Raw genomic sequence first — 24,309 nt, 5'->3', positions numbered from 1 at the left:
CCCTACCTCCCGCACCCCTTGCCCCCTCCCTCCCTCCCGCACCCCTTGCCCCCTCCCTCCCTCCCGCACCCCTTGCCCCCTCCCTCCCTCCCGCACCCCTTGCCCCCTCCCTCCCTCCCGCACCCCTTGCCCCCTCCCTCCCTCCCGCACCCCTTGACCCCTCCCTCCCTCCCGCACCCCTTGCCCCCTCCCTCCCTCCCGCACCCCTTGCCCCCGCCCTCCCTCCCGCACCCCTTGCCCCCGCCCTCCCTCCCGCACCCCTTGCCCCCGCCCTCCCTCCCGCACCTCTTGCCCCCGCCCTCCCTCCCGCACCCCTTGCCCCCTCCCTCCCGCACCCCTTGCCCCCTCCCTACCTCCCGCACCCCTTGCCCCCTCCCTCCCTCCCGCACCCCTTGCCCCCGCCCTCCCTCCCGCACCCCTAGCCCCCGCCCTCCCTCCCGCACCCCTTGCCCCCCCTCCCTCCCGCACCCCTTGCCCCCTCCCTCCCTCCCGCACCCCTTTCCCCCTCCCTCCCTCCCGCACCCCTTGCCCCCTCCCTCCCTCCCGCACCCCTTGCCCCCTCCCTCCCTCCCGCACCCCTTGCCCCCTCCCTCCCTCCCGCACCCCTTGCCCCCTCCCTCCCGCACCCCTTGCCCCCTCCCTCCCTCCCGCACCCCTTGCCCCCTCCCTCCCTCCCGCACCCCTTGCCCCCGCCCTCCCTCCCGCACCCCTTGCCCCCGCCCTCCCTCCCGCACCCCGTTCCCCCCGCCCTCCCTCCCGCACCCCGTTCCCCCCGCCCTCCCTCCCGCACCCCGTTCCCCCCGCCCTCCCTCCCGCACCCCTTGCCCCCTCCCTCCTTCCCGCACCCCTTGCCCCCTCCCTCCCTCCCGCACCCCTTGCCCCCTCCCTCCCTCCCGCACCCCTTGCCCCCTCCCTCCCTCCCGCACCCCTTGCCCCCTCCCTCCCTCCCGCACCCCTTGCCCCCTCCCTCCCTCCCGCACCCCTTGCCCCCTCCCTCCCTCCCGTACCCCTTGCCCCCTCCCTCCCTCCCGCACCCCTTGCCCCCGCCCTCCCTCCCGCACCCCTTGCCCCCGCCCTCCCTCCCGCACCCCGTTCCCCCCGCCCTCCCTCCCGCACCCCGTTCCCCCCGCCCTCCCTCCCGCACCCCGTTCCCCCCGCCCTCCCTCCCGCACCCCGTTCCCCCCGCCCTCCCTCCCGCACCCCGTTCCCCCGCACCCCGTTCCCCCCGCACCCCGTTCCCCCCGCACCCCGTTCCCCCCGCACCCCGTTCCCCCCGCACCCCGTTCCCCCCGCACCCCGTTCCCCCCGCACCCCGTTCCCCCCGCACCCCGTTCCCCCCGCACCCCGTTCCCCCCGCACCCCGTTCCCCCCGCACCCCGTTCCCCCCGCACCCCGTTCCCCCCGCACCCCGTTCCCCCCGCACCCCGTTCCCCCCGCACCCCGTTCCCCCCGCACCCCGTTCCCCCCGCACCCCGTTCCCCCCGCACCCCGTTCCCCCCGCACCCCGTTCCCCCCGCACCCCGTTCCCCCCGCACCCCGTTCCCCCCGCCCCCCGTTCCCCCCGCCCCCCGTTCCCCCCGCCCCCCGTTCCCCCCGCCCCCCGTTCCCCCCGCCCCCCGTTCCCCCCGCCCCCCGTTCCCCCCGCCCCCCGTTCCCCCCGCCCCCCGTTCCCCCCGCCCCCCGTTCCCCCCGCCCCCCGTTCCCCCCGCCCCCCGTTCCCCCCGCCCCCCGTTCCCCCCGCCCCCCGTTCCCCCCGCCCCCCGTTCCCCCCGCCCCCCGTTCCCCCCGCCCCCCGTTCCCCCCGCCCCCCGTTCCCCCCGCCCCCCGTTCCCCCCGCCCCCCGTTCCCCCCGCCCCCCGTTCCCCCCGCCCCCCGTTCCCCCCGCCCCCCGTTCCCCCCGCACCCCGTTCCCCCCGCACCCCGTTCCCCCCGCACCCCGTTCCCCCCGCACCCCGTTCCCCCCGCACCCCGTTCCCCCCGCACCCCGTTCCCCCCGCACCCCGTTCCCCCCGCACCCCGTTCCCCCCGCACCCCGTTCCCCCCGCACCCCGTTCCCCCCGCACCCCGTTCCCCCCGCACCCCGTTCCCCCCGCACCCCGTTCCCCCCGCACCCCGTTCCCCCCGCACCCCGTTCCCCCCGCACCCCGTTCCCCCCGCACCCCGTTCCCCCCGCACCCCGTTCCCCCCGCACCCCGTTCCCCCCGCACCCCGTTCCCCCCGCACCCCGTTCCCCCCGCACCCCGTTCCCCCCGCACCCCGTTCCCCCCGCACCCCGTTCCCCCCGCACCCCGTTCCCCCCGCACCCCGTTCCCCCCGCACCCCGTTCCCCCCGCACCCCGTTCCCCCCGCACCCCGTTCCCCCCGCACCCCGTTCCCCCCGCACCCCGTTCCCCCCGCACCCCGTTCCCCCCGCACCCCGTTCCCCCCGCACCCCGTTCCCCCCGCACCCCGTTCCCCCCGCACCCCGTTCCCCCCGCACCCCGTTCCCCCCGCACCCCGTTCCCCCCGCACCCCGTTCCCCCCGCACCCCGTTCCCCCCGCACCCCGTTCCCCCCGCACCCCGTTCCCCCCGCACCCCGTTCCCCCCTTACTTCCCATCCTTCCCCCCACACTTCTCCCCCACCGCCCTCTTCTCTCCCTTTAGACCTGTTTGATTCATTTTTCTACCAATTAGTTTCTTTCCTTTTCCTGTAAACCTCTGCAATTTTTCCTCTTGTGCACATGCCCATCAAACCCCCCACCCCATTCGTTTTGCCATTTCCCTTTTTTTAAAACAGGTAATTATGCCGGCACGTAGAACGATCCGAAACTTAAAAATGTTGCCTCAAAAGCAGCATCATCATATACACCAGGTCTAAAATCCAAACCTTCACATCGAGGTCTCATCACCACTGCCATCTTCCTCCTTCCCTCCATATCCTATCCCCATCCCGCTGCCTCTCACTCAAGTGTCCCGGTCAGGCCCTTGGCACACCTTCTTTGCACTGACAACCCGGCTCACCTCCTGGTAACAGCAAAAGCAAAAGAAGTTTGCAAATGTCTCATATGTCATTTTGCAGAAGGCGTGAATGTGCTTCAAAGATTTTGTTGGGGACCATATTTAAAGTTAGTCTTGCATGCACATTGAGGGCATCACCCGTTCAGCAGGGCAAATTGCGCGTGTCCTGTTAGTGATGAACAAAGTCTCAGCGCTCCTCCGTGGGATCCTTCCACCCAGCCTGACTGCTCTCGGCTCAGTACAGACTTAAAACGGCCAGTCACAAAACCAGAAGGTGTTTTAAGATATGTGTGGCATTGCTAAAGGCAGAGCTGCTGAAATAAGTGCTGCAAGCAAGTAAACCAGTAACTGTCGTTTATTCAAACCACGCGCGTTCCTGTTTAGGGAAGGCGACAGGCTCAAGGAAGTGATGTCATAATGCTGCTGTGAAGCCTGGCTGTTCCCCTGGCAACGCGCTCCTGCAGCCTGGAACTTCTGTGCGGTTGGGGGGGAGCCCCTGTGTCCTGCCGCGCTGGTTGTTCGCCATGGCAATTCAGCCCGTTATGTGCGGAATTGACCCGGCCCACTAGATATGAAATAAAATTAAAATCTTCACAGGATAATTTGGTATTAAAATATAGCATCACTCCACTGGTCAGTGGAGAATGCCAGACTGGGTGGGGGTGCCTTTACAAAGGGAATATCTCAAAACCAATATATTAGGTGGAAAATCTGTTGGGGTCATCCTATACACGAGGCGTCATATACAGTAAATGAGCTGTTTGTCTTTGGGATGTGACAGGAAACTGGAGCAGCATGTGGTCATAAAGATAATATTTTAACCTTCTCACAGTCAGGATCGAATGTGGGTCCCAGCAGCTGTGAGGCAGCAACAAACTGTTGTAGCACAGTTGCTGCCATATCTTGGGCATTCTATCCCTTCAAGGAGACCAGATTTTTAAATGCTAAAAAAAGACTGTGGAGAGGTCGGAGGGAAAGTATTTCCATGAAGTCACGGCTAAAATGTCCTCGAGATGCGTAGCTTTTTGAAACTTATTTTTTTATCTTTCAGAACAGCAAGCTGCTATGTCTGAGAGAGGACCCAGCGGTGACCCTGGCCACCCAAGCGGGATCCGACCCACCATTACAGTTGGCAGGGGTCTTCCAGGTCGCCGGAGCTCAGCGGCAGTCAGTCCCGGGCGCTTGCCCTCTATCCGCTCCCGCGATCTAACCCTGGGAGGAATGAAAAAGGTTGGAGAGAGGGCCGTTGTGCTTCAGGTTCCAGGGACTTGGCAGGGATCCTAATTTCCAGGCCAAAAAAGTAAAAACGCAAAGCTGGAGAAACTTAGCAAGTCGAACAGTGTCTTTTATACGGCAAAGATAAAGATACATCACCAACGTTTTGGGCTTGAGCCCTTTGTCAAGGTGTGAGCAAAATGTGGGCAGGCGCCCAAACAAAATGGTTGTGGGGAGGGGTGGTTGGGGAGGAACATAATGTCATAAGCCCCTTTCAGGTGGCCAGAATACCCCAACTTAAAGCCACCTAAAATACCCGAATGCGGCTGTTGGGAGGCCACCCGAAAATGGAGAACCCTGACTCGAGGAGTTCTTACCCAACCCTCCTCGGATAGGTGTATTCTCCGCTTCTGAGCGCTCCCCCCATGGCACCTGAAAGCGGGCGGGGCTACAGCCACAGTCAACAGTCCGCGGCGCCTCTCCCTGCTGCGGACCTTTCAGGTGCCAGAACAGCCCCTTCAGTGCTGCCACCCGAATGTCACTTCAAACGGCCCCGGAGCCGCATTCTCCCAGCTATTACACCTGAAAGCGGCTATAGGCAGGAAGTAAATGGTGAAATTTATGGGACTCTGCTCCTCCCTCCTCCACCCTCGCCAATTTGTTTTGGCTCCCGCCACATTTTGCTCAGACCTTGATGAAGGGCTCAAGCCCGAAACGTCAGTTCTGTATCTTTATCTTTGCTGCGTAAAGGACACTGTGACCTGCTGAGGTTCTCCAGCGTGGGGATGATAACGAGATTATTAGTCTGCCAGAATCTGTAAAGTTCATGATGTATTATCGTCTCTATCAGCTGCTAACTGTTTTGCATTTGCAGCAGTTATTTTTCATTTCCAGCCCTCAGTTTCTATTATTGGAGCTCACTGGTGCGTACTGAGCTGAGATTAAAACATGCAACAAGGTTGTGGAGGGAGTGGTGCTGTTGATGAGTATTCGTGTCATGTAACGCGATAGCATTTCAGTAACTTGAACATCTGTGCTGAGCTGACATGAATGCAGTTTTGAGAGTGCTACTAGTTTGTGGCTCATGCTGTCTGTTGGTGGAGATGTCAAACCAAAACTCTGCCAACCCTCTGGCAGACATAAAATATTCCAAACGGCCATTTGAAAGCATTCTTGATAGCTTTGTAAAATAGCATTAGTAAAACTGCTCATCTATTTCAATGGAGTGATACACAAGACTCAACAGATGCTCTGATTGTGGTTAAAAACACAAAACACACTCAGCAGGTCTTGCAGGTCCGTAGGTGGTAAACTGGCATTAGAGCCACATCCCCTCCCCCATTCTGCCCTCCTATTCATGTCCAATTATGCTTCTCCTCCCCCAGCTTGCCTGCTTTTTGCTCCCACTTTGAGGAAGGGCTCAGGCCCGAATCATCGGTGATCTTTCTTTACCTCCTACGGGCGCTGCGAGACCGGCTGAGTACCTCCAGCGTTTGTGTGCTGTTACGGATATTTTAGTTGCTATTTAACTGGAGCTTCGTGATGCCATCATCATCACCCTGTATAAACACAAAGGCGAGAAATCAGACTGCTCAAACTACAGGGGTATCACACTACTCTCCATTGCAGGCAAAATCTTCGCTAGGATTCTCTTTAATAGACTAATACCTAGTGTCGCCGAAAATGTCCTCCCAGAATCACAGTATGGGTTTCACGCAAACAGAGGAACTACTGACATGGTCTTTGCCCTCAGACAGCTCCAAGAAAAGTGCAGAGAACAAAACAAAGGACTCTACATCACCTTTGTTGACCTCACCAAAGCCTTTGACACCGTGAGCAGGAAAGGGCTTTGGAAAATACTAGAGCGCCTCGGATGCCACCCCAAGTTCCTTAACATGGTTATCCAACTGCACGAAAACCAACAAGGTCGGGTCAGATACAGCAATGAGCTCTCTGAACCCTTCTCCATTAACAACGATGTGAAGCAAGGCTGCGTCCTCGCAGCATGATGCTGAAACAAGCCATGAAAGACCTCGACAATGAAGACGCTGTTTACATCCGGTACCGCACGGGTGGCAGTCTCTTCAATCTGAGGCGCCTGCAAGCACACCAAGACACAAGAGCAACTTGTCCTTGAACTACTCTTTGCAGACGATGCCGCTTTAGTTGCCCATTCAGAGCCAGCTCTCCAGCGCATGACGTCCTGTTTTGTGGAAACTGCCAAAATGTTTGGCCTGGAAGTCAGCCTGAAGAAAACAGGTCCTCCATCAGGTCCTCATGCCCAAAAAGAATGGTGCTTCATCTATGACTAATCAGAGAAATTAAAGATAATATTAAATCAAAAGTTGCTAGAAATAGCAGAAGGCCTCCTGTTGACTGCTGAATGTTGACTGTGCATCTTCAGGCTCCTGTACCTCCTTCCTGATGGTAGCCTTGAGTAGAGGGCATGGTGAGGGTCCTTGATAATAGAAACTGCTTTGTTGAGACACTGCCTCTTGCAGATGTCCTTAATGGAGTGAAGATTAATGCCCATTAATGCCCATGGCTGAGTTTCCACTCCTCTGTAGCCTTTCCCTGTGTGTTGGCACCTCTATTACCAGACAGTGACGCAACCAGTCAGAATGCTCTCCATGGTACACCTGTAGAAACTTGCAAGAGTCTTTGGTGACCCCCAGGATAGATCTTCAGAGATGTTGACACCCAGGTCCTTTCCACTGCTAACCCCTCAATGACTGGTTCATCTTCGCTTGATTTCCTCCTCAAGTCCACAACCAGACCCATGCCAGTGTGCGGTGACCCATGGCTGTCTCTGAATTAATGTGGCATGCTACTCAGTTATGCAAAGCCACTGTGATGTGTGCAAAAAGAACTGTGATTCAAAAATAAATTCCATGTAAACGGACACTTTTATTGCTATGATCAATTGAATCAATTGAATGTCGTAAAAGAACAAAGCCACATGTTCGTTCTGCTATCATCCGAAGTACTGGCATGGCAAAGGAATACCCAGCAAGTTCTGAGGACCTGTCCCACAGAACTGCCACATAATAACCTGGTGTGCTGTCAGAACCTTTACCATCCCATGTGACAGTCTGCACAGATCTACCGAGGTTGTGGCACACTGGTGTGTAGATACCATGCCATTGGTCAAGACTGAGCCTGCGACCTTGACTTCAGATAGCATCATCTGACAGGCAGTGAAGTCGATTTTATTCGCCATTTGTTGATTGAACTGTGAATGATATTTAATGTCCTCTCTTACAGAAAACCTTTACCCCAAACATCATCACCAGGAAAGTTAAGGAAGAGTAAGTATTCATTTGTAATGAAGAATTTGTGTCGTTTTTAATTTATTCTAAGAGATCTGGGTGCTGGCAGGTAGGAAGAGTAACTGGCCTTCAGTTGCATAAACACTAAATGCTGGAGGAGGAGCTCAGCCGGTCTCACAACATCCATATTACCAAGGTTTCTAGCCTGAGCCATTTTTCAAGGTGAGAGTAAAAGAACAGGAAGGTGTCAGGATAAAGACTGAAAACTGGTTGGGGGAGGATGCCAGACCAACAAAAGGTTGGATATAATAACAGGAAAGGTGAGAATTGATTTTTGCTCTGTGGAAAGGAGACAGAGGGAAAAGGGGAAGAGATAGAGAGAGAGAGGGGGGGAAAGGCGACAAGGGGAAGAAGTGGGGGGGGGTGGGGGGTTCACAAAAGCCAGAGAAGTCAATGTTAATGCCATCCAGTTAGAGGGTGCCCAGTCGGAAGATGAGGTGTTGTTCCTCTAATTTACAGGTGGTCTTAGTCTGGCAGTGCACGGAGACCACATCAGCAAGGAAATGTGTCGGGGATTGAAATACCTGGCCACTGGGAGATCCTCGTAATTGCGGTGGCAGGCAGTCCCTTTGCTAACGTGTCTGTCTATGGTCACATGCTAATTGGAGGAACAAAACCACATCTTTCTGGACACCCTCCAATCAGGTGGCATTAACATCAACTTCTCTCGTTTCTGTTTAATCCCCCCCCCACCCCCTGTTGCTTTTCCCCCAGCTTGTGTGTATGCTCTCTTCCTCCCCCCCCCCACTTTCCCTCTGTTTCCATTTATTTACAGAGCCAAAATCTATTCTCACCTCTCCTCTTAACATAACCTTTTGTTGGTCTGGACTCCTCCCTCTGCCAATCTTCTTCATTCTGATACCTTCCTGTTATAACCATATAACCATTTACAGAGCGGAAACAGGCCATGTCGGCCTTTCGAGTCCGCACCGGTTCACTTGAACAACTCCACTAGCTCAATCCTCTCGCTCTCCACCAATATCCCTCCAACCCCCTCACCTCCATGTACACATCAGGTTCCATTATTGTCACATACCACATTAAGAATGTAACATACACAAAATTCTAACTTTTGTCTAGCATAAGTATGATGAGGTTCTGCAAAGAGAGTTCAGAGTTAGGCACTAGGTTGAAGGGCATGACCTCCAGGATTGTGATCTCAGGATTGCTACCTACGCCATTCTTTTGCTTGTTCCTTGAAGGGCTCAGATCCAAAATGTCGGTAATATATCTTTACCTCCTATGAATACTGTCAGACCTGCTAAGTTCCTCCAGCATTTCTGGGTCTTTTTACTACAATTACAGGGTGTCGTGCTTCACTACTTGTTTTTGTATGCCCTCCGATCATACACTGATAGTTTCTTACTATGGTAGAGGTGTAGGCATGGCTACCAGCCCCCCCACATCTCCATCGGGCACACAAAACTCAAAACGGTCAACCAGTTTACCTATCTCGGCTGCACCATTTCATCAGATGCAAGGATCGACAATGAGATAGACAACAGACTCGCCAAGGCAAATAGCGCCTTTGGAAGACTACACAAAAGAGTCTGGAAAAACAACCAACTGAAAAACCTCACAAAGATAAGCGTATACAGAGCCGTTGTTATACCCACACTCCTGTTCGGCTCCGAATCATGGGTCCTCTACCGGCATCACCTACGGCTCCTAGAACGCTTCCACCAGCGTTGTCTCCGCTCCATCCTCAACATCCATTGGAGCGCTTTCATCCCTAACGTCGAAGTACTCGAGATGGCAGAGGTCGACAGCATCGAGTCCATGCTGCTGAAGATCCAGCTGTGCTGGGTGGGTCACGTCTCCAGAATGGAGGACCATCGCCTTCCCAAGATCGTGTTATATGGCGAGCTCTCCACTGGCCACCGTGACAGAGGTGCACCAAAGAAAAGGTACAAGGACTGCCTAAAGAAATCTCTTGGTGCCTGCCACGTTGACCACCGCCAGTGGGCTGATATCGCCTCAAACCGTGCATCTTGGCGCCTCACAGTTTGGCGGGCAGCAACCTCCTTTGAAGAAGAGCGCAGAGCCCACCTCACTGACAAAAGGCAAAGGAGGAAAAACCCAACACCCAACCCCAACCAACCAATTTTCCCCTGCAGCCGCTGCAACCGTGTCTGCCTGTCCCGCATCGGACTTGTCAGCCACAAACGAGCCTGCAGCTGATGTGGACTTTTACCCCCTCCATAAATCTTCGTCCGCGAAGCCAAGCCAAAGAAGAAGAGGTGTATTACCTTTGGACATTGGTCATGAGAATCAATCCTGTGTATCTGACTTCCCTGGGGGATGTTTTTGTCGTGAACAGAACCTAATAGCCTGAATACGCCTTAGGTTATCTAATCTCGGAAGCTAAGCAGGAATTGGCCTGGTCAGTACTTGGAGGGGAGACCGCCAAGGAGCACCAGGTGCTGTAGGTTTCTGTGAGGGGTGCTGTAGGTTTCTGTGAGGGGTGCTGTAGGTTTCTGTGAGGGGTGCTGTAGGTTTCTGTGAGGGGTGCTGTAGGTTTCTGTGAGGGGTGCTGTAGGTTTCTGTGAGGGGTGCTGTAGGTTTCTGTGAGGGGTGCTGTAGGTTTCTGTGAGGGGTGCTGGAGGTTTCTGTGAGGGGTGCTGGAGGTTTCTGTGAGGGGTGCTGGAGGTTTCTGTGAGGGGTGCTGGAGGTTTCTGTGAGGGGTGCTGGAGGTTTCTGTGAGGGGTGCTGTAGGTTTCTGTGAGGGGTGCTGGACAAAGTGGCGACTCTGTCCGCTTTATGGTAGACAAAACCTAAAGTATTTTCATGTATGTTACCTTTGTTCATTCTGTGGAATCTGTGAAGGTTTCAGCGACTTTTGTAACAATATTAATATTTGGGGAGAATTTATAAGATTTAGAGTAGGTACGTACACTCATTTTAAAACAGATCTTATTTGAAAGACTGAAGAATTCACATTGCAAGATCTCTGGAGAATGTAATACACATTTCACAAGTAGGTGTTAATTGAACTGATGTCATAAAATGCTTGACCATTGTCTTGCTGGAGTCATGCTGTCTATCAGTACCCTTTCTGGAAACTGCTCACAGAAAGGTCAATTCTGGATTGTTTACCAGAGGTCTGGAAGGCTGGCAGCAAAACTCTGCAGGCCAAACTGCATGAGTTTTTCAAGCTCTGCTGGGACCAAGGAAAGCTGCCTCAGGACCTTCGTGATGCCATCATCAGGATTCTCCTAAATAGAATAATACCTAGTGTCGCCGAGAATGTTCTCCCAGAATCACAGCTTTCGCGCAGAGGAACTACTGACATGGTCTTTGCCCTCAGACAGCTCCAAGAAAAGTGCAGAGAACAAAACAAAGGACTCTACATCAACTTTGTTGACCTCACCAAAGCCTTCGACACAGTGAGCAGGAAAGGGCTTTGGCAAATACTAGAGCACCTCGGATGCCCCCCAAAGTTCCTCAACATAGTTATCCAACTGCACGAAAACCAACGAGGTCGGATCAGATACAGCAATGAGTTCTCTGAACCCTTCTCCATTAACAATGGCGTGAAGCAAGGCTGCGTTCTCGCACCAACCCGCTTTTCAATCTTCTTCAGCATGATGCTGAAGCAAGCCATGAACGACCTCAGCTATGAAGACGCTGTTTACATCCGGTACCGCACGGATGGCAGTCTCTTCAATCTGAGGCGCCTGCAAGCTCACACCAAGACACAAGAGCAACTTGTCCGTGAACTACTCTTTGCAGACGATGCCGCTTTAGTTGCCCATTCAGAGCCAGCTCTTCAGCGCTTGACGTCCTGTTTTGCGGAAACTGCCAAAATGTTTGGCCTGGAAGTCAGCCAGAAGAAAACTGAGGTCCTCCATCAGCCAGCTCCCCAGCTCCCCACCATGACTACCAGCCCCCCCACATCTCCATCGGGCACACAAAACTCAAAGCGGTCAACCATTTTACCAATCTCTGCTGCACCATTTCATCGGATGCAAGGATCGACAACGAGATAGACAACAGACTTGCCAAGGCAAATAGCGCCTTTGGAAGACTACACAAAACTGTCTGGAAAAACAACCAACTGAAAAACCTCACAAAGATTAGCGTATACAGAGCCGTTGTCATATCCACACTCCTGTTCGGCTCCGAATCATGGGTCCTCTACCAGCTTCACCTACGGCTCCTAGAACGCTTCCACCAGCGTTGTCTCTGCTCCATCTTCAACATTTATTGTAGTGACTTCATCCCTAACATCGAAGTACTCGAGATGGCAGAGGCCAACAGCATCGAATCCACGCTGCTGAAGATCCAACTGCGCTGGGTAGGTCACGTCTCCAGAATGGAGGACCATCGCCTTCCCAAGATCGTGTTATATGGCGAGCTCTCCACTGGCCACCGTGACAGAGGTGCACCAAAGAAGAGGTACAAGGACTGCCTAAAGAAATCTCTTGGTACCTGCCACATTGACCACCGCCAGTGGGCTGATATCGCCTCCAACTGTGCATCTTGGCGCCTCACAGTTCGGCGGGCAGCAACCTCCTTTGAAGAAGACCGCAGAGCCCACCTCACTGACAAAAGACAAAGGAGGAAAAACCCAACACCCAACCCCAATCAACCAATTTTCCCTTGCAACCGCTGCAACCATGTCTGCCTGTCCCGCCTCGGACTTGTCAGCCACAAACGAGCCTGCAGCTGACGTGGACATTACCCCTCCGTAAATCTTCGTCCGCGAAGCCAAGCCAAAGAAAGAAGAGAACCTATATAACAACTTGTGAAGAAGAAGAAAGAACTCCTGTTGTTTTGTTCAGGAAGGTGGGGGTTTTGCAAAACATGAGTCACATGATAGAGAGTTGAGTTAACACCACAGTCAGTTAGTCAGTCAGTCAATGTGTGGGAGGGACACTGACAACTGAAAAGTGCAATCCAGGGAAAACTGTTTGAAACTGATGAAAGCAAGTTCCAGAGCAGTGGATGGCTCGAAGTGCTATCTGTGTGATGTTTCTCTTGAAATAGAGGAAGGAATGGAACTCTATGGTAGCTTGAAGAAAGAGGTTATCATCTTAAAGACCCTGATGGGGAAAGTTTCATCAGCGAGACCCTGAGGTGACTAGTGGTGTTACCTCAGTTGTGGAAATCCTGGAGCAACAAATACCTCTCTCTGCAAACCCTTCAAAAAATGTCCTGAGTGGTAAACATTTACCTTTCAAGCACCAACCCTGGTGAACTTCATACATGTTAAATTCTGTGCACAGTATAGTGATTGCCTGCAACCAGTGATTTTGGAAGAAGGAGAAGTGAGATTGAACTGTGAACCAAAGAACTTTTCTTGAATTTACACACACATTACATACATGTGCGCTTAGAATTAGAAGGGGGTTAATTTGGGTTAGTTAAGTATAGAGTTAAATTAATGTTTGATTCTATTTTCATGTTTGAAGTTGATTAAAAATAACTTGTTTTCAAAGCCACTTGTCTTGGTGAATGTCTATTGCTGCTGGGTTTTGGGGTCCTTTGGGCTCATAACACTCTCTTTCATCATATGTGGGAAAGGGTCAGAAGTAGAAAGGTGGGAGTAGAAGAGAAGTTTAAAGGGTCTGTGATGGGAGTTAGGAGAACAAGAATGTCATGGGAAGTGGTGGTGCTGATGGCAGACCGTCAGGAGGGTTTGTCTGGGGAGTGAACTTGTGGGAATAATTGAATGCTGAAGTAGCAAAAGAGCGACAAACTGGAAATGTGAAGTACAAGTAGTTGATTATCTGAATTCACTGTTGTTACCGAAGACATCTTTGTGTCAGATTGGAAGACAACTAGGAGGGCATGAACAATTTGGGATGAAAGGCCTGTTTTGGTGCTGTAAAAGTATAATTTTATGATGCATTGTCCTATGTGCATGCATTAGGCTTTATTGAAGCATTATTAGGGTGGGGGTGGGTCAGAGACCTTGAATTCAGAGTGGGAATAGTGTGGAGAATTAAATTAATATCAGCAGTTGGAGGCTCAGAGACACTCTTTACGTACACTGGACAACAAAGATTTTGCTTCCTGAACACTTTTGTGGATTTTGAGCTGTTGATCACGAAAATCACTTTAAAATTTTCCTTATCAGGTACCTTTTTTTAAAGATATTTTTGTGATTTCCTGTCATATCGTAAGTCTACTAGTATATTGCCCACAAAGCAAGCTGGTTTGGGCAGTCCAAGCAGGCCTGGGTATGCACTCAGTGCGTGTGTTCTGCAAATGTTGTCTTAGCCCTGGGCACACTTAGTCAGGATAGATGCAGACAGGCTCTAAAAGCAGCTCACATATACAGTACATTACACTGATATAGATTAAACACATATTGATGCACATGTTCTTCAGCACACTGAGTGTACTTACCAATAACATTTATTGTCTTCAGAACGATTCGTTACAGCAGAAATGTCTCGTCAATATTGCAACAGCTGCGATTTTTTTTTTATCTGGAAGCAAATCATTTGAAAAAATTGTTGTCCAGTGACATTCGCGGAAGTATTTGACTGAGGGATCAGCTCATCTGCAGGTGGTTTCCCCAATATAGAAGAGACCCTATGAAAGCAGGACACAAAAGGGCAGTGTTTTACCTTCTGTAGGAGAAGGTACAATGAGAAGAAGAATGGCTGATGGTGAAGGTGGAAAGATTAATGATACCTTCTGATTGGTGAAACAGAAGAGGACTGGTGGTGGTTTTATGCTGAAGGCATCAGGAATTTTTAAAAAATTACCTATTTTAAAATTTAGACGTACAGCATGACCCCATTCCGCCCAAATACCCCAATTAACATGACCCCCAACATTTTGAAGGGTGGGATAAAACCGGAGCCCCCAGAGGAAACCCACGCAAACACTGGGAGAATGTATAAACTCCTTACAGGCAGCGCTGGATTCGAACCCGGGTTGTTGGCACCGTAACAGCGCTGCGCTAACCGTGCCGTGAATTATGGAGGAATGTGGTGGCTGGGAGGTGAGGACTGGGAATTTTGACTCTCCCGTGTGGGATTTGAGAGCTGAACTGGAGAAAGTTGAACAGAGCCACTGAAGAACCCTGGCACCTGCAGTGGGAAAGGTACTCAAGTCCTGTGTAACTGCAGTGACTTTCTTTCTCCTGGATTTCTATTACTTCGCAATAAACGCTTTAATTAACTTTTGTAATCTTATTGTATCTGCTCAGTTCCTGCAATTCATAATTTACTCACTTCACAATTTTTAAAAAAAATGCATTTCCTTCTAATAAAATGGGTAACAGCATCTTCCCAAATTAAGTTCCATCTGTCACTTTCTTGCGAGAAAGCCTCAATGTTTCTTTGTGAGTCTCTGGACACTTAAGTTTATACTGGCATCACATCCGCAAGATTGTGAGGTGCTGAAGATGGTAAATTGCTTCATTAAGAATAGAGATTCAGATCCTAAATGATAAAGAGCTTTTATTCCAACATGTCAAGTGAAATTTTCTTCCCTTCAGACCAAAGGAGGAAGAGGCATCGCAGAAGAAAGAGAAGAAAGAGCGAGAGAGAGATCGTCAGAGAGATGGCCGAGGCCGAGGAAGAGGCAGACCTGAGACCATTCAGTCCCATTCCATCTTCGAGCAGGGACCTGCCGAAATGATGAAGAAGCGAGGTGAGAGATGAGAAGTGTGCAGGGACACTTACAGTCCGGCGATTCCTACTCGCATTTGTGGAAGCTAGCAACACCAAGAGGAAGAAAGATGTCCTTTGTTAAATGAACTGATACTGAGGCATACCTTGCCTCTGCTGGCTTCCTCGAGTGGCAGACTAGTCAATCCCACACCCCTGCTCACTTTATCATTTCCTTCTTTTTCAGATATTAGTCCAATTCCCATTTGTAGGGATTTTTAAATGTTTGTCCTCCATAATATAAGGGTGGCACAGTAGGCGTAGCGATAAGCGCAATGCCTTTACGGCACCAGTGATCGGGACCAGGGTGCGAATCCCATGCTGTACTTTCACCCTGTGTCTGTGGGTTTTCCCGAGGACTCCAAGTTTCCTTCCACTGTTCGAAATGTGCTGGGGGTGTAGATTAATTGGGTGTAAATTGGGTGGCACGGACTCATGGGCCTGTTACCCTGCTGTATGTCTATACTTAAAAAAAAAATTAGAAATCATAACCACCCCAAAAGTTGTTTTGCTACTACCACTGATCGTTCTGCCATTCATCTTAAATCTCTGGCTATTTGATCTTTCAGACAATGGGAATGATTTTTATCTATTTACTCTTTCTAAATCTAATGACAGTATCATCATTTTTTTGATTCTGCATTATTGCAGACACTACCGAGACCAGTAGTTAAACCTGCCATATTCTCAAGATCACAAAATATAGGAGCAGAAGTCGGCCCATTAAGTCTCATCCACCATTCTAATCATCTGACCCATCCTCCCACTCAGCCCCACTCCCGTCTTTCTCCCCATAACCCTTGATGCCCTGACTAATCGAACACCTGTCAATCTCTGCCTTAAATACACCCAATGACCTCACTTCCACAGCCGCCTGGGGCAACAAGTTCCACAGACTCACCACCCTCTGACTAAAGAAATTTTTCCACATCTTTATTTTAAATTGAGGCCCTTTTTATCCTGAAGTTGTGCCCTCTTGTCCTCAACTCCCCTCCCCTCCCATGCGAAACATTCTTGCCACATCTACTCTGTTCAGGCTTTTCAGCCTTCAAAGTGTCCCCCCTCATCCCTGTACTCCAACAAGTACAGTCCAAGAGTCGACAATCATTCCTCATCTGCTAACCCTTTCATTCCTGGTATCATTCCAGTAAATCTTCAGCCCTCTCCAACACCAGCACATTTTTAATTCTGTGTGGGGCTTTGCTAATTTCAATATTTAACATCTCCTCTACATATATCCAACCAGAATTGCATCGGATTGAACATCACTTGCCAATACTGTATCAGTGTCCTTTTTTGGAAAAGTACCAGTGTGTAACTGGGAGGTTGTCTGTTGAGCACCACTGAATAGTGCCACTATTTAATCTGCTGACTAGACCCAGATTTTAACTGGATTTTTAGATTTTTTTGGTGGGTGGGAATCTTTCTTAAATCTTCGACAACAAACTTTGCACAATGTTTTCCCGGGCAAATATGGTCACACATTTGCTTTAGCTTTGCCCCCATGGAGCATTGGGGTTGCCTGGCTTCAATCATCATTGATATACTTGTGGTCTTCTAACTTGTGGAATGAGAAAAAGGAAGGGTGTCATACTTTTTAAATATTGAGAGATTGCTCATAGATATCAGAATATTTTTCTAAGTACAGTAAAATCCCGATATCTGGCACCTAAGGGGTTGATAGATGCTGGATAAGTGAATTTTCTGGTTGCTTGAGATTGCGTGTTGGGTGATTGGTGTACTAACCCCACTAGGGATGCCAATTTCAACCCTTTGGATGCTGGCCATATTTAACCTTTCATACTATATACTTCAGACTGGGTCCATGGGTAAACTACAGTATAAGAGGTTTAAAAATTGGATTGAACCAGCTGGTGGTTGGGTATAAAACCAGTCCCAGGAAACAGGGGCATGGAGTATATGTGCTTGTTGGTAGTCTCTGAAAACAGGCACATGAGATCCAAAGGATTAAACTTTCATACTTTTTGCCTGTTTATTTTCCACAAATTTTTCTGCCTGTTGCTCGAAATCTGGATAACGGGGATTTGACTGTCATCATTGTAAATTAATGTGCAGGTGTAGCAAGCAGGTTACGAAAGCAAATAGTACATCTTCCAGAGGAAGATCACTGGTACCAAAACCAGTCAGTTGTACCCTTGAACACACGGTGTCCTACAGATGTCAACACTCTTGTAGCAGGACGCAGCTTCCACAGGAAATAAAAGGCCGTCAAGGTTTCGAGTCTTGGCCCTTCTTATGTGCTGCACTAGACCCAGTTTTTTCTTGTTTATCATTTTCTTGTCGGGTGTTTAACCGTTTTCTCTCGTCTCTGGTTATCAGAGATTCCCTTTGTATAATCTCACTTTCACCTGTTGGGTTTCACAGGTGGTTGGGATTCCTCCATGGATATGAAGGAATTTGGAACGTCCCCCATCATTAACATAAAGAAGGAAAAGCGGGAGACAGAGGAGGAAACCAAGCAGATTCTCCGCATGCTGGACCGGGATGATGTAAGCAATCGCTAAGGGGCTTTTAATGGAGGCAGTGTGATATGGATGTGGTATGAGAGATTAAAAAGGAAAACTGAAACAAGTATAGTAAAGCCCCAGGTATCCGGACAAATGTATTTTCCAGCTGCTTAAGACTCACTCTTACAATGTCTAAGTAATAGACCTGCATTAAGAATAAGCAGTTTAAAAGATTTTTTAAAAATACTGTATTTGCACCAAACAAACCTCACTTGCATGAATATATAAACCTTAAAACATTTTACTTTATTTTCAGTCACATTCTTTGAAAACATTTAACCGTCGCTGCAACTGCAGGTTCCTCCCCCTCCACGGAGCCGCCCGAAAGACCAACAATAACATTATAAATAATTAACGCCCCCCTCCTCCCAAGTTTACATCTGGGGCAGCTCTTAACTAAGCAAGGATTAGGAGTGACTTTAAGAGAATGGCGAGCTCTTCATCCTGGGTGACCACATTGCTGTTTCACACAATTTTATTTGGACAGTAGCTCAGCAGTGGTCTGGATGGCCTGGGTAGAAAAGAGAACAGTTTAAAAAGTATTAGCATATGAGGAATGTTTGACGGCTCTTGGACTGTACTCTTTGGAGTTCGGAAGAATGAGGGGGGACCTCATTAGAAGCATTTTGAATGTTGAAAGGCCTGGACAAAGTAGATGTGGCAAAGTTGTTTCCCATGGTAGGGGACTCTAGAACAAGAGGCCACAAAATCTGGATTGAAGGGTGTCCATTTAAAACAGAGATGCAGAGGAATTTCTTTAGCCCGAGATGGGTGAGCCTCTGGAATTTACTACTACGGGCAGCTGTGGAGGCCAGGTCATTGGGTGTATTTAAGGCAGAGTTTGATGGGTACCTGAACAGTCAGAGAAACAAGGGTTGTGGGGAGTGGGGCTGGGTGGGTCAACTCATGATGGAATGGCGGCGCAAACTTGATGGTCCGGACATCCTTCTTTGCCTACGTCTCATGGTCCAAGTGACTGCGATCTGCTGATCCGCAGCCTCACAGGTTTGGGCGCACTGTACAGGGTTAGGATGACTGCCCCTTTGAGAGAAGACTTTGCTGACAATCGCAATGAGGTCTAACCCAGGCAAGGGATCCATCTCCTTTACACAGGACCATCTGGTGTTGCATTGGAATTGGATTTAGAAAAGAACAACACAACTCTTTTGAATTTATAACAGTGATTTAAAGGAGCTGAAGGCAAATGGTCACAGTAATCCCTGGCACTTTCCTTCACGGTGCCAGTGACCAGGGTTTGAATCCAGTTGTGTCTGCAGGGAGTTTGTATGTTCTTCCCGTGTCTGGTTGGGTTTCCTCCAGGCATTGCGGTTTCCTCCCACCCTTCAAAACAAACAGAGGTTGTTGGTCAATTGGGTGTAATTGAGCTGCAGGGTGTCGTAAGCCAGAAGGGCCTGTTACCGAGCTGTATGTCTAAATTTAAATTTAATTTTAAAATTGTGCAGATGATGAAATTGAGATCAATCCAGAGCAGTGATCGAGAAATGTTATATACGTTGTGAGTTCCTTTTGTACTTCAGATTTAGTTTTTTTGTCAGAGTACATCACCTACAACCCTGAGATACTTCGTCCTGAGGTCGAGGCACATGGTCGTGCAGACAAAAACCTGACTCATTGTAAACATGTAATCAAATAAAGAAATATAAACAACTGTAATACAGAGAGAGGAAAAATATCAATAAAGTGCACAAGTAAGAGTTCTTAAATGAGTCCCTGATTGAGGAATCTGACGGTGGAAGGGCAGCAGCTGTTCCTAAACCTGGTGGGGCGAGTCTTGTGGCACCGATACCTCTTTCTTGATGGCAGCAGCGAGAACAGAGTGTGTGGTGGGTGGTGAGGATCCTTGATCGTTGCTGCTGCTCTCCGAAGACAGCGTTGCCTGCAGATGTTCTCAATGGTGGGGAGGGTTTTACCCGTGACGTCCTGAGCTGTGTCCACTACCTTTTGCAGGGCTTTTCGCACAGGGACATTGGTGTCCCCATACCAGACTGTGATGCAGCTGGTCAGCACACACCTATAGAAATTGCCAGGGTTTCCAACGTCCTAATTCGGCTACTTACAGCTGATTGATTCTTTTTTTATTGCCTTTTAAAGTATTATCCATTACGCTGAATACTATTTCTTGTACTTGCTTGTGTGTAGTTTATTGATGATCCTGGTTTGAAAAACGATGCCCGGAACACGCCTGTACAACTTCCACTGGCCCAGTCAGGGTGGCTGTTCAAGGAAGAGATGGAGGATGAGAGCAGGAAACCTGAGCTGACACCAAAGGAGGAACCGATGGAGATGGGTATCTCTTCTGTGAAAGGTACGACTATCATTCACTGCTGGGGCAGAAATGAATGAAGCAGTGCGAATAAACACATGGAGGTATGAGCAGACTGAGTTTATTAGATACCATTATTAAAGCATAATCAGTTTGATTTTGTGCATGCAGTTAACCACCTTCCCCTGGCACTTTTCTTCACAATCATATGCGTGATCCCTTCACCACTGTCCAGGGGGCTAATCACCTTTTCCAGGTGAGGGAGAGCTGGAACCTGGCCTGGCCCGGCTCATTTGGTGCTTGCAATCTGGCCTCCCCTGTCCATTGGGGAAACCAAATGTAGACAAGGTAACCCTTTCACTGAGCACCTGAGTTCTGTCTGAAACAGCTGTATCGAGCTTCTGGTTGCCTGCTGTTTTAACTCTCCTTCCCCCTCCCATGCTGGCCTCCTTGTCCTCAGCCTTCTACCTTGCTACATTTACGCAAGTGCACGTTAGAAGAACGCCTTGTATTAGGGCTTGGCAGCCTACAACCCATCCTACCTTCCCCATCCTCCACTCCCCCACCGCTGCTCACCACCCCCACCCCCCATCCCCAGTTAGTTCCATCTGCCCATCACCCCTTAGTCATCTGGTTCCACCAATCAACCACCAGGGTCTGTGCCCAACCCCTTCATACTGCTACACAATGGCAATATTTCCTCTTCCTCCTCAGTCCTGATGCAGTCTTGACCGGAACCCTCACTTACATCTTTTCCCTCCAGAGATGCTGCTTGACTTCCTGATCCAACTAATTGTGGAATGGGTACAGAACCAATTTAATGCAGTAATTTATCTCGTGTTTTAGATTTCATTGTGCAGTACGGTAACAAATCCTTCCAGCTTACAAACCAGTGTCCCCCAAATATACCAATTAATTTACAATCCCCCTCTGTTTTGAGGAGTGGTAGGAAACCAGAGCCCCCGGAGAAAACCCACACAGACACAGGGAGAATGTACAAACTCTTCACAGACAGTGCAGGATTCAAACCCCGTTCCCGATCAATGGCGCTGTAACAGAGTCGCACTAACGATATTTAGTTCCAGCAGTTCATTGATAGCAGTTCAAAATGGAAGGCATGTTAAAATTGTGTCAGAAAAATGAGTGGACATGTTGAATAGCTGCAATTAACCTGTGCTGGGACCACAGGTAAGGGAAAGGCTCAGCTATGATGTCAACATCATCTAGATACAAAGAAACATTGGTATTTAAACAAAAATAAAAACACAACGCTAGAGAAACTCAACAGGTAAAACAGTGTCCTTTATAGAGCAAAGATAAAGATACAGAACCTACGTTTCTGGCTTGAGCCCTTTGTGATGGATTATATTTTATATTATGTATAGATATGTTTTTGGAAGGTAGATTGTGGGGTTTTTAGTTAGGTCACACACAGATACAAACACTCCAAATAGATCTCATTTAAAATGTAAGAGCTTGGCTCAAGGCAGACAGTCCAAGCTCCGAATGCCTTTGCAAAAACTTTGAAGAATGCCTATAGAGACTTCACAAATTGGACTTGCTGTGGAGTAATGGATTATTGTTTTGGAAAGCAACAGATGGACCGACTCGGAAGATTTGGTCCGGTGCCGCAGTCTGATTGCAGTTGGCTGTTCTAAGAGGATCATGTGGTTTTCTCTAAGAGAGAGAGAGAGAGAGAGAATTCAGTTCTACAGTTCAGCAGCAGCAGCAGCTGGGACTGGAACAGGACAAGCTGGCAAGCTTGTGGAAAACCCCATTTTTAAGATGGGCTGTGAGTTCTTAGTTCAGCCTGGTCAAAGCCCTTGTGGTCCATACAAGAGGAGATGGCTGGCTGCATAATGTTTCACCTGAGATAAGAGAAACGGAAAAAGAATTCTATGGTGACCTGAAAGAAAGAGGTCATCATCTGGAAAACCCTGATGGGTCAAGTTTCTTCGGCAAATCACTGAAGTGGGTGATTGGAAGGAATCATTTGTGTGTCCAATGAGCAACAAATGTCTGAAACCCAACAAGAACCTTCCTGAGCGGTAACCAATTACCTTTCAAGCATCAAAGCTTGGTGAAGATTCATAAATGTTAAACTCTGTGTACAGTATAAGAATTGCCGGATACTGGTGAACTTGGAGAAATGAGAAGTGAGATTGGACTGTGAATCAAATAACTTTTCTGAACTTATACACACATTACATACACGTGCGCTTAGAAGGGGGTTAAGTTAGGTTAAGTTAATAGTAATAAGTTAAAGTTTGATCCTGTTTTTCAGTTTAAAGAAAATTAAAAGTAACTTTTGTTTAAGTAACCATTTGTTTTGGTGAATTTCTATTGCTACTGGGTTTGGGAGTCTTCTGGGGGCCCATAACACCTTCATCAATCTCAAACCTTGACGAAAGGCTCAAGCCCGAAACGTCGATGATGTATCTTTATCTTTGCTCTATAAAGTACGCTGTTTGACCTGTTGAGTTTCTCCAGTGTTGTATTTTTAACCTCAATCATGGCATCTGCAGACTTCCGTGATTTACTCTTGGTATTTAAACAGCTCTATGCGGTCACAAGAAATACCAAGCACTTTATATATAGTGAGGCATATTTGTGATGGTCAGCCTCCATGGAGACAATGTGGAAGCTGACCATCACCGTGTTTGGTGATGTTGGTAGAGGGATAATTGAAGGGATGGAATAAGACACAGTTGTCATACACCTTGGAAACAGATCCCGTTGACCAATGAATCCGTGCCATCCATTTAGGACTTGTTTAAACAAATTGAATGCTCATCTCATTTTATTCTCCCCACATTCCAATCAACCACCCCGCCCACTCCACCAATGTACCCCTCATCAACACTCCCAGGTTAATTTACAGTTGACAATTAATCTATTAATTTGCACATCTTTGGGAAATCCATACAGTCACAGGGGAACGTGCAGACTCCATTCAGACAGGCCAAGTTGCTGGATCAGAATGGCAGTGACTCCACGAGTTGCACCAACAAGTTTTGACCTTTTCAATAGCACCAATTAGACGGAGCCTCGTTTGAACATATCATCTGAAAGTCCCCTCCTCTGGGCAGCTCGACATGCCCTCAGAACCACATTGTCCTTTTGCCCCAAATTACGTGTCTGCAGTGGGTAGTTGGCTCCATTAGGGAGGCGAGGATGAAACCTGCAAGGAAGTTAAATTAAATCTAAATTTTGAGACATGGCACGGTAACAGGCCCTCGACCTAGTGCTGCCCAATTACACACAGCCCCACCCCCCAAAACATTTTGAACAGTGGGAGGAAACCCACACTGACACGGGGAGAACAACAAGCTGCTTACAGATAGTGCCAGATTCGAACCTGGGTCGCTGGTGCTGTAACATGTTACTAACCAGGCTGCTATAACTTTCAATCTTTGAGCAGTTGGAGGAAGTCAGCGAGTCAGGCAGCATTCATAGGTGGAAATGGTCAGTCGATGTTCTGCATTGGGTCCTGGACCACTGACTGACCGTTTCTCTCCATGGACGCTGTCTGGCCCACTGAATTCCTCCCGAGTCCTCATTTTTTGCTCAAGGTTCCAGCATCTGCAGGTTTTGTGTTTTTCTGTGTCTGCTTCCTTTAGTACTGAAGGAAGGACTGCAAATGACAGAGCCTGTGGCATCTGCATTAAGCAGTTGCTTAGAGCTGTTGCTGTGCTTTCAGTAAAGGATGAACCTAGTGAAGAAGATGTGGCGAAAGACAGCCCTGCGCCAGAGAGGCCAAGCTCGGTGAGGAAGGCTCCAGCTATCCCGAAGAACATTTCAGTCGCCGAACTACTCCAGGCGCTCAGTGTGTGCAAAGATGACGAACTGCTGTTCCTTCAACTCCCCGACACGTTACCGGGACAGGCTCCCACCCATGAAGAGAAGCCAATCAAATCTGATGTTCAAAGCGAGGATGGCCAGACTATGTTAATGAAGCAGGAAAAGAGTCAGGTCTGTGTTAAAGAGTTTGCTTCTGTCACTGCAGGGTTCCAATCTTGGTCATAGATACTCGTGGAGATTATGAAATTACCAAATGCGGTTCTGTTCTATGTTAAATGTAACAGTGGGGACCCAGGGTTGAATTCTACTCACTATACACCTAGGGCTGTGGGGCTCAGTATGACTACGACACCATTTACAAATTCACTGACGATACCACAGTCTTGGGCTGTATTAAAAGAGACGATGAGTCAGCGTACAGGAGGGAGATTGAAAGCTTGGCTGAATGGTGCCCCAAACCACACTCAGTGTCACCAAACTAAGGAGCTGATTGTTGATTTCAGGACGGGAAAACCAGATGTGTATG

At 49.5% G+C, this 24,309-nt stretch overlaps 1 protein-coding gene across 3 annotated transcripts in view; it reads left to right on the top strand.

The window, feature by feature from the left end:
- The window catches only part of polr3d (polymerase (RNA) III (DNA directed) polypeptide D), a 32,715-nt gene that overhangs the window by 2,155 nt on the left and 6,251 nt on the right, over positions 1-24,309 (top strand). For 2 of the 3 annotated variants that reach the window (XM_069917583.1, XM_069917581.1), the window contains exons 2-7: positions 4,050-4,228; positions 7,478-7,521; positions 14,999-15,153; positions 17,556-17,680; positions 19,859-20,024; positions 23,683-23,954. In XM_069917583.1, coding sequence (XP_069773684.1) covers positions 4,064-4,228; positions 7,478-7,521; positions 14,999-15,153; positions 17,556-17,680; positions 19,859-20,024; positions 23,683-23,954 — 927 coding nt within the window. In that variant the 5' untranslated portion in view covers positions 4,050-4,063. Of the gene's footprint in view, positions 1-3,833; positions 3,964-4,049; positions 4,229-7,477; positions 7,522-14,998; positions 15,154-17,555; positions 17,681-19,858; positions 20,025-23,682; positions 23,955-24,309 lie in introns of those variants that run through there. The other variant, XM_069917582.1, reaches the window with a different exon arrangement.

The sequence above is a fragment of the Narcine bancroftii genome, chromosome 2 (genome assembly GCF_036971445.1).
Source record: "Narcine bancroftii isolate sNarBan1 chromosome 2, sNarBan1.hap1, whole genome shotgun sequence".
Lineage (NCBI taxonomy): Eukaryota > Metazoa > Chordata > Chondrichthyes > Torpediniformes > Narcinidae > Narcine > Narcine bancroftii.
The sequence above is the reverse complement of the archived record's forward strand: the minus strand, read 5'-3'. Positions and strand labels throughout refer to the sequence as shown.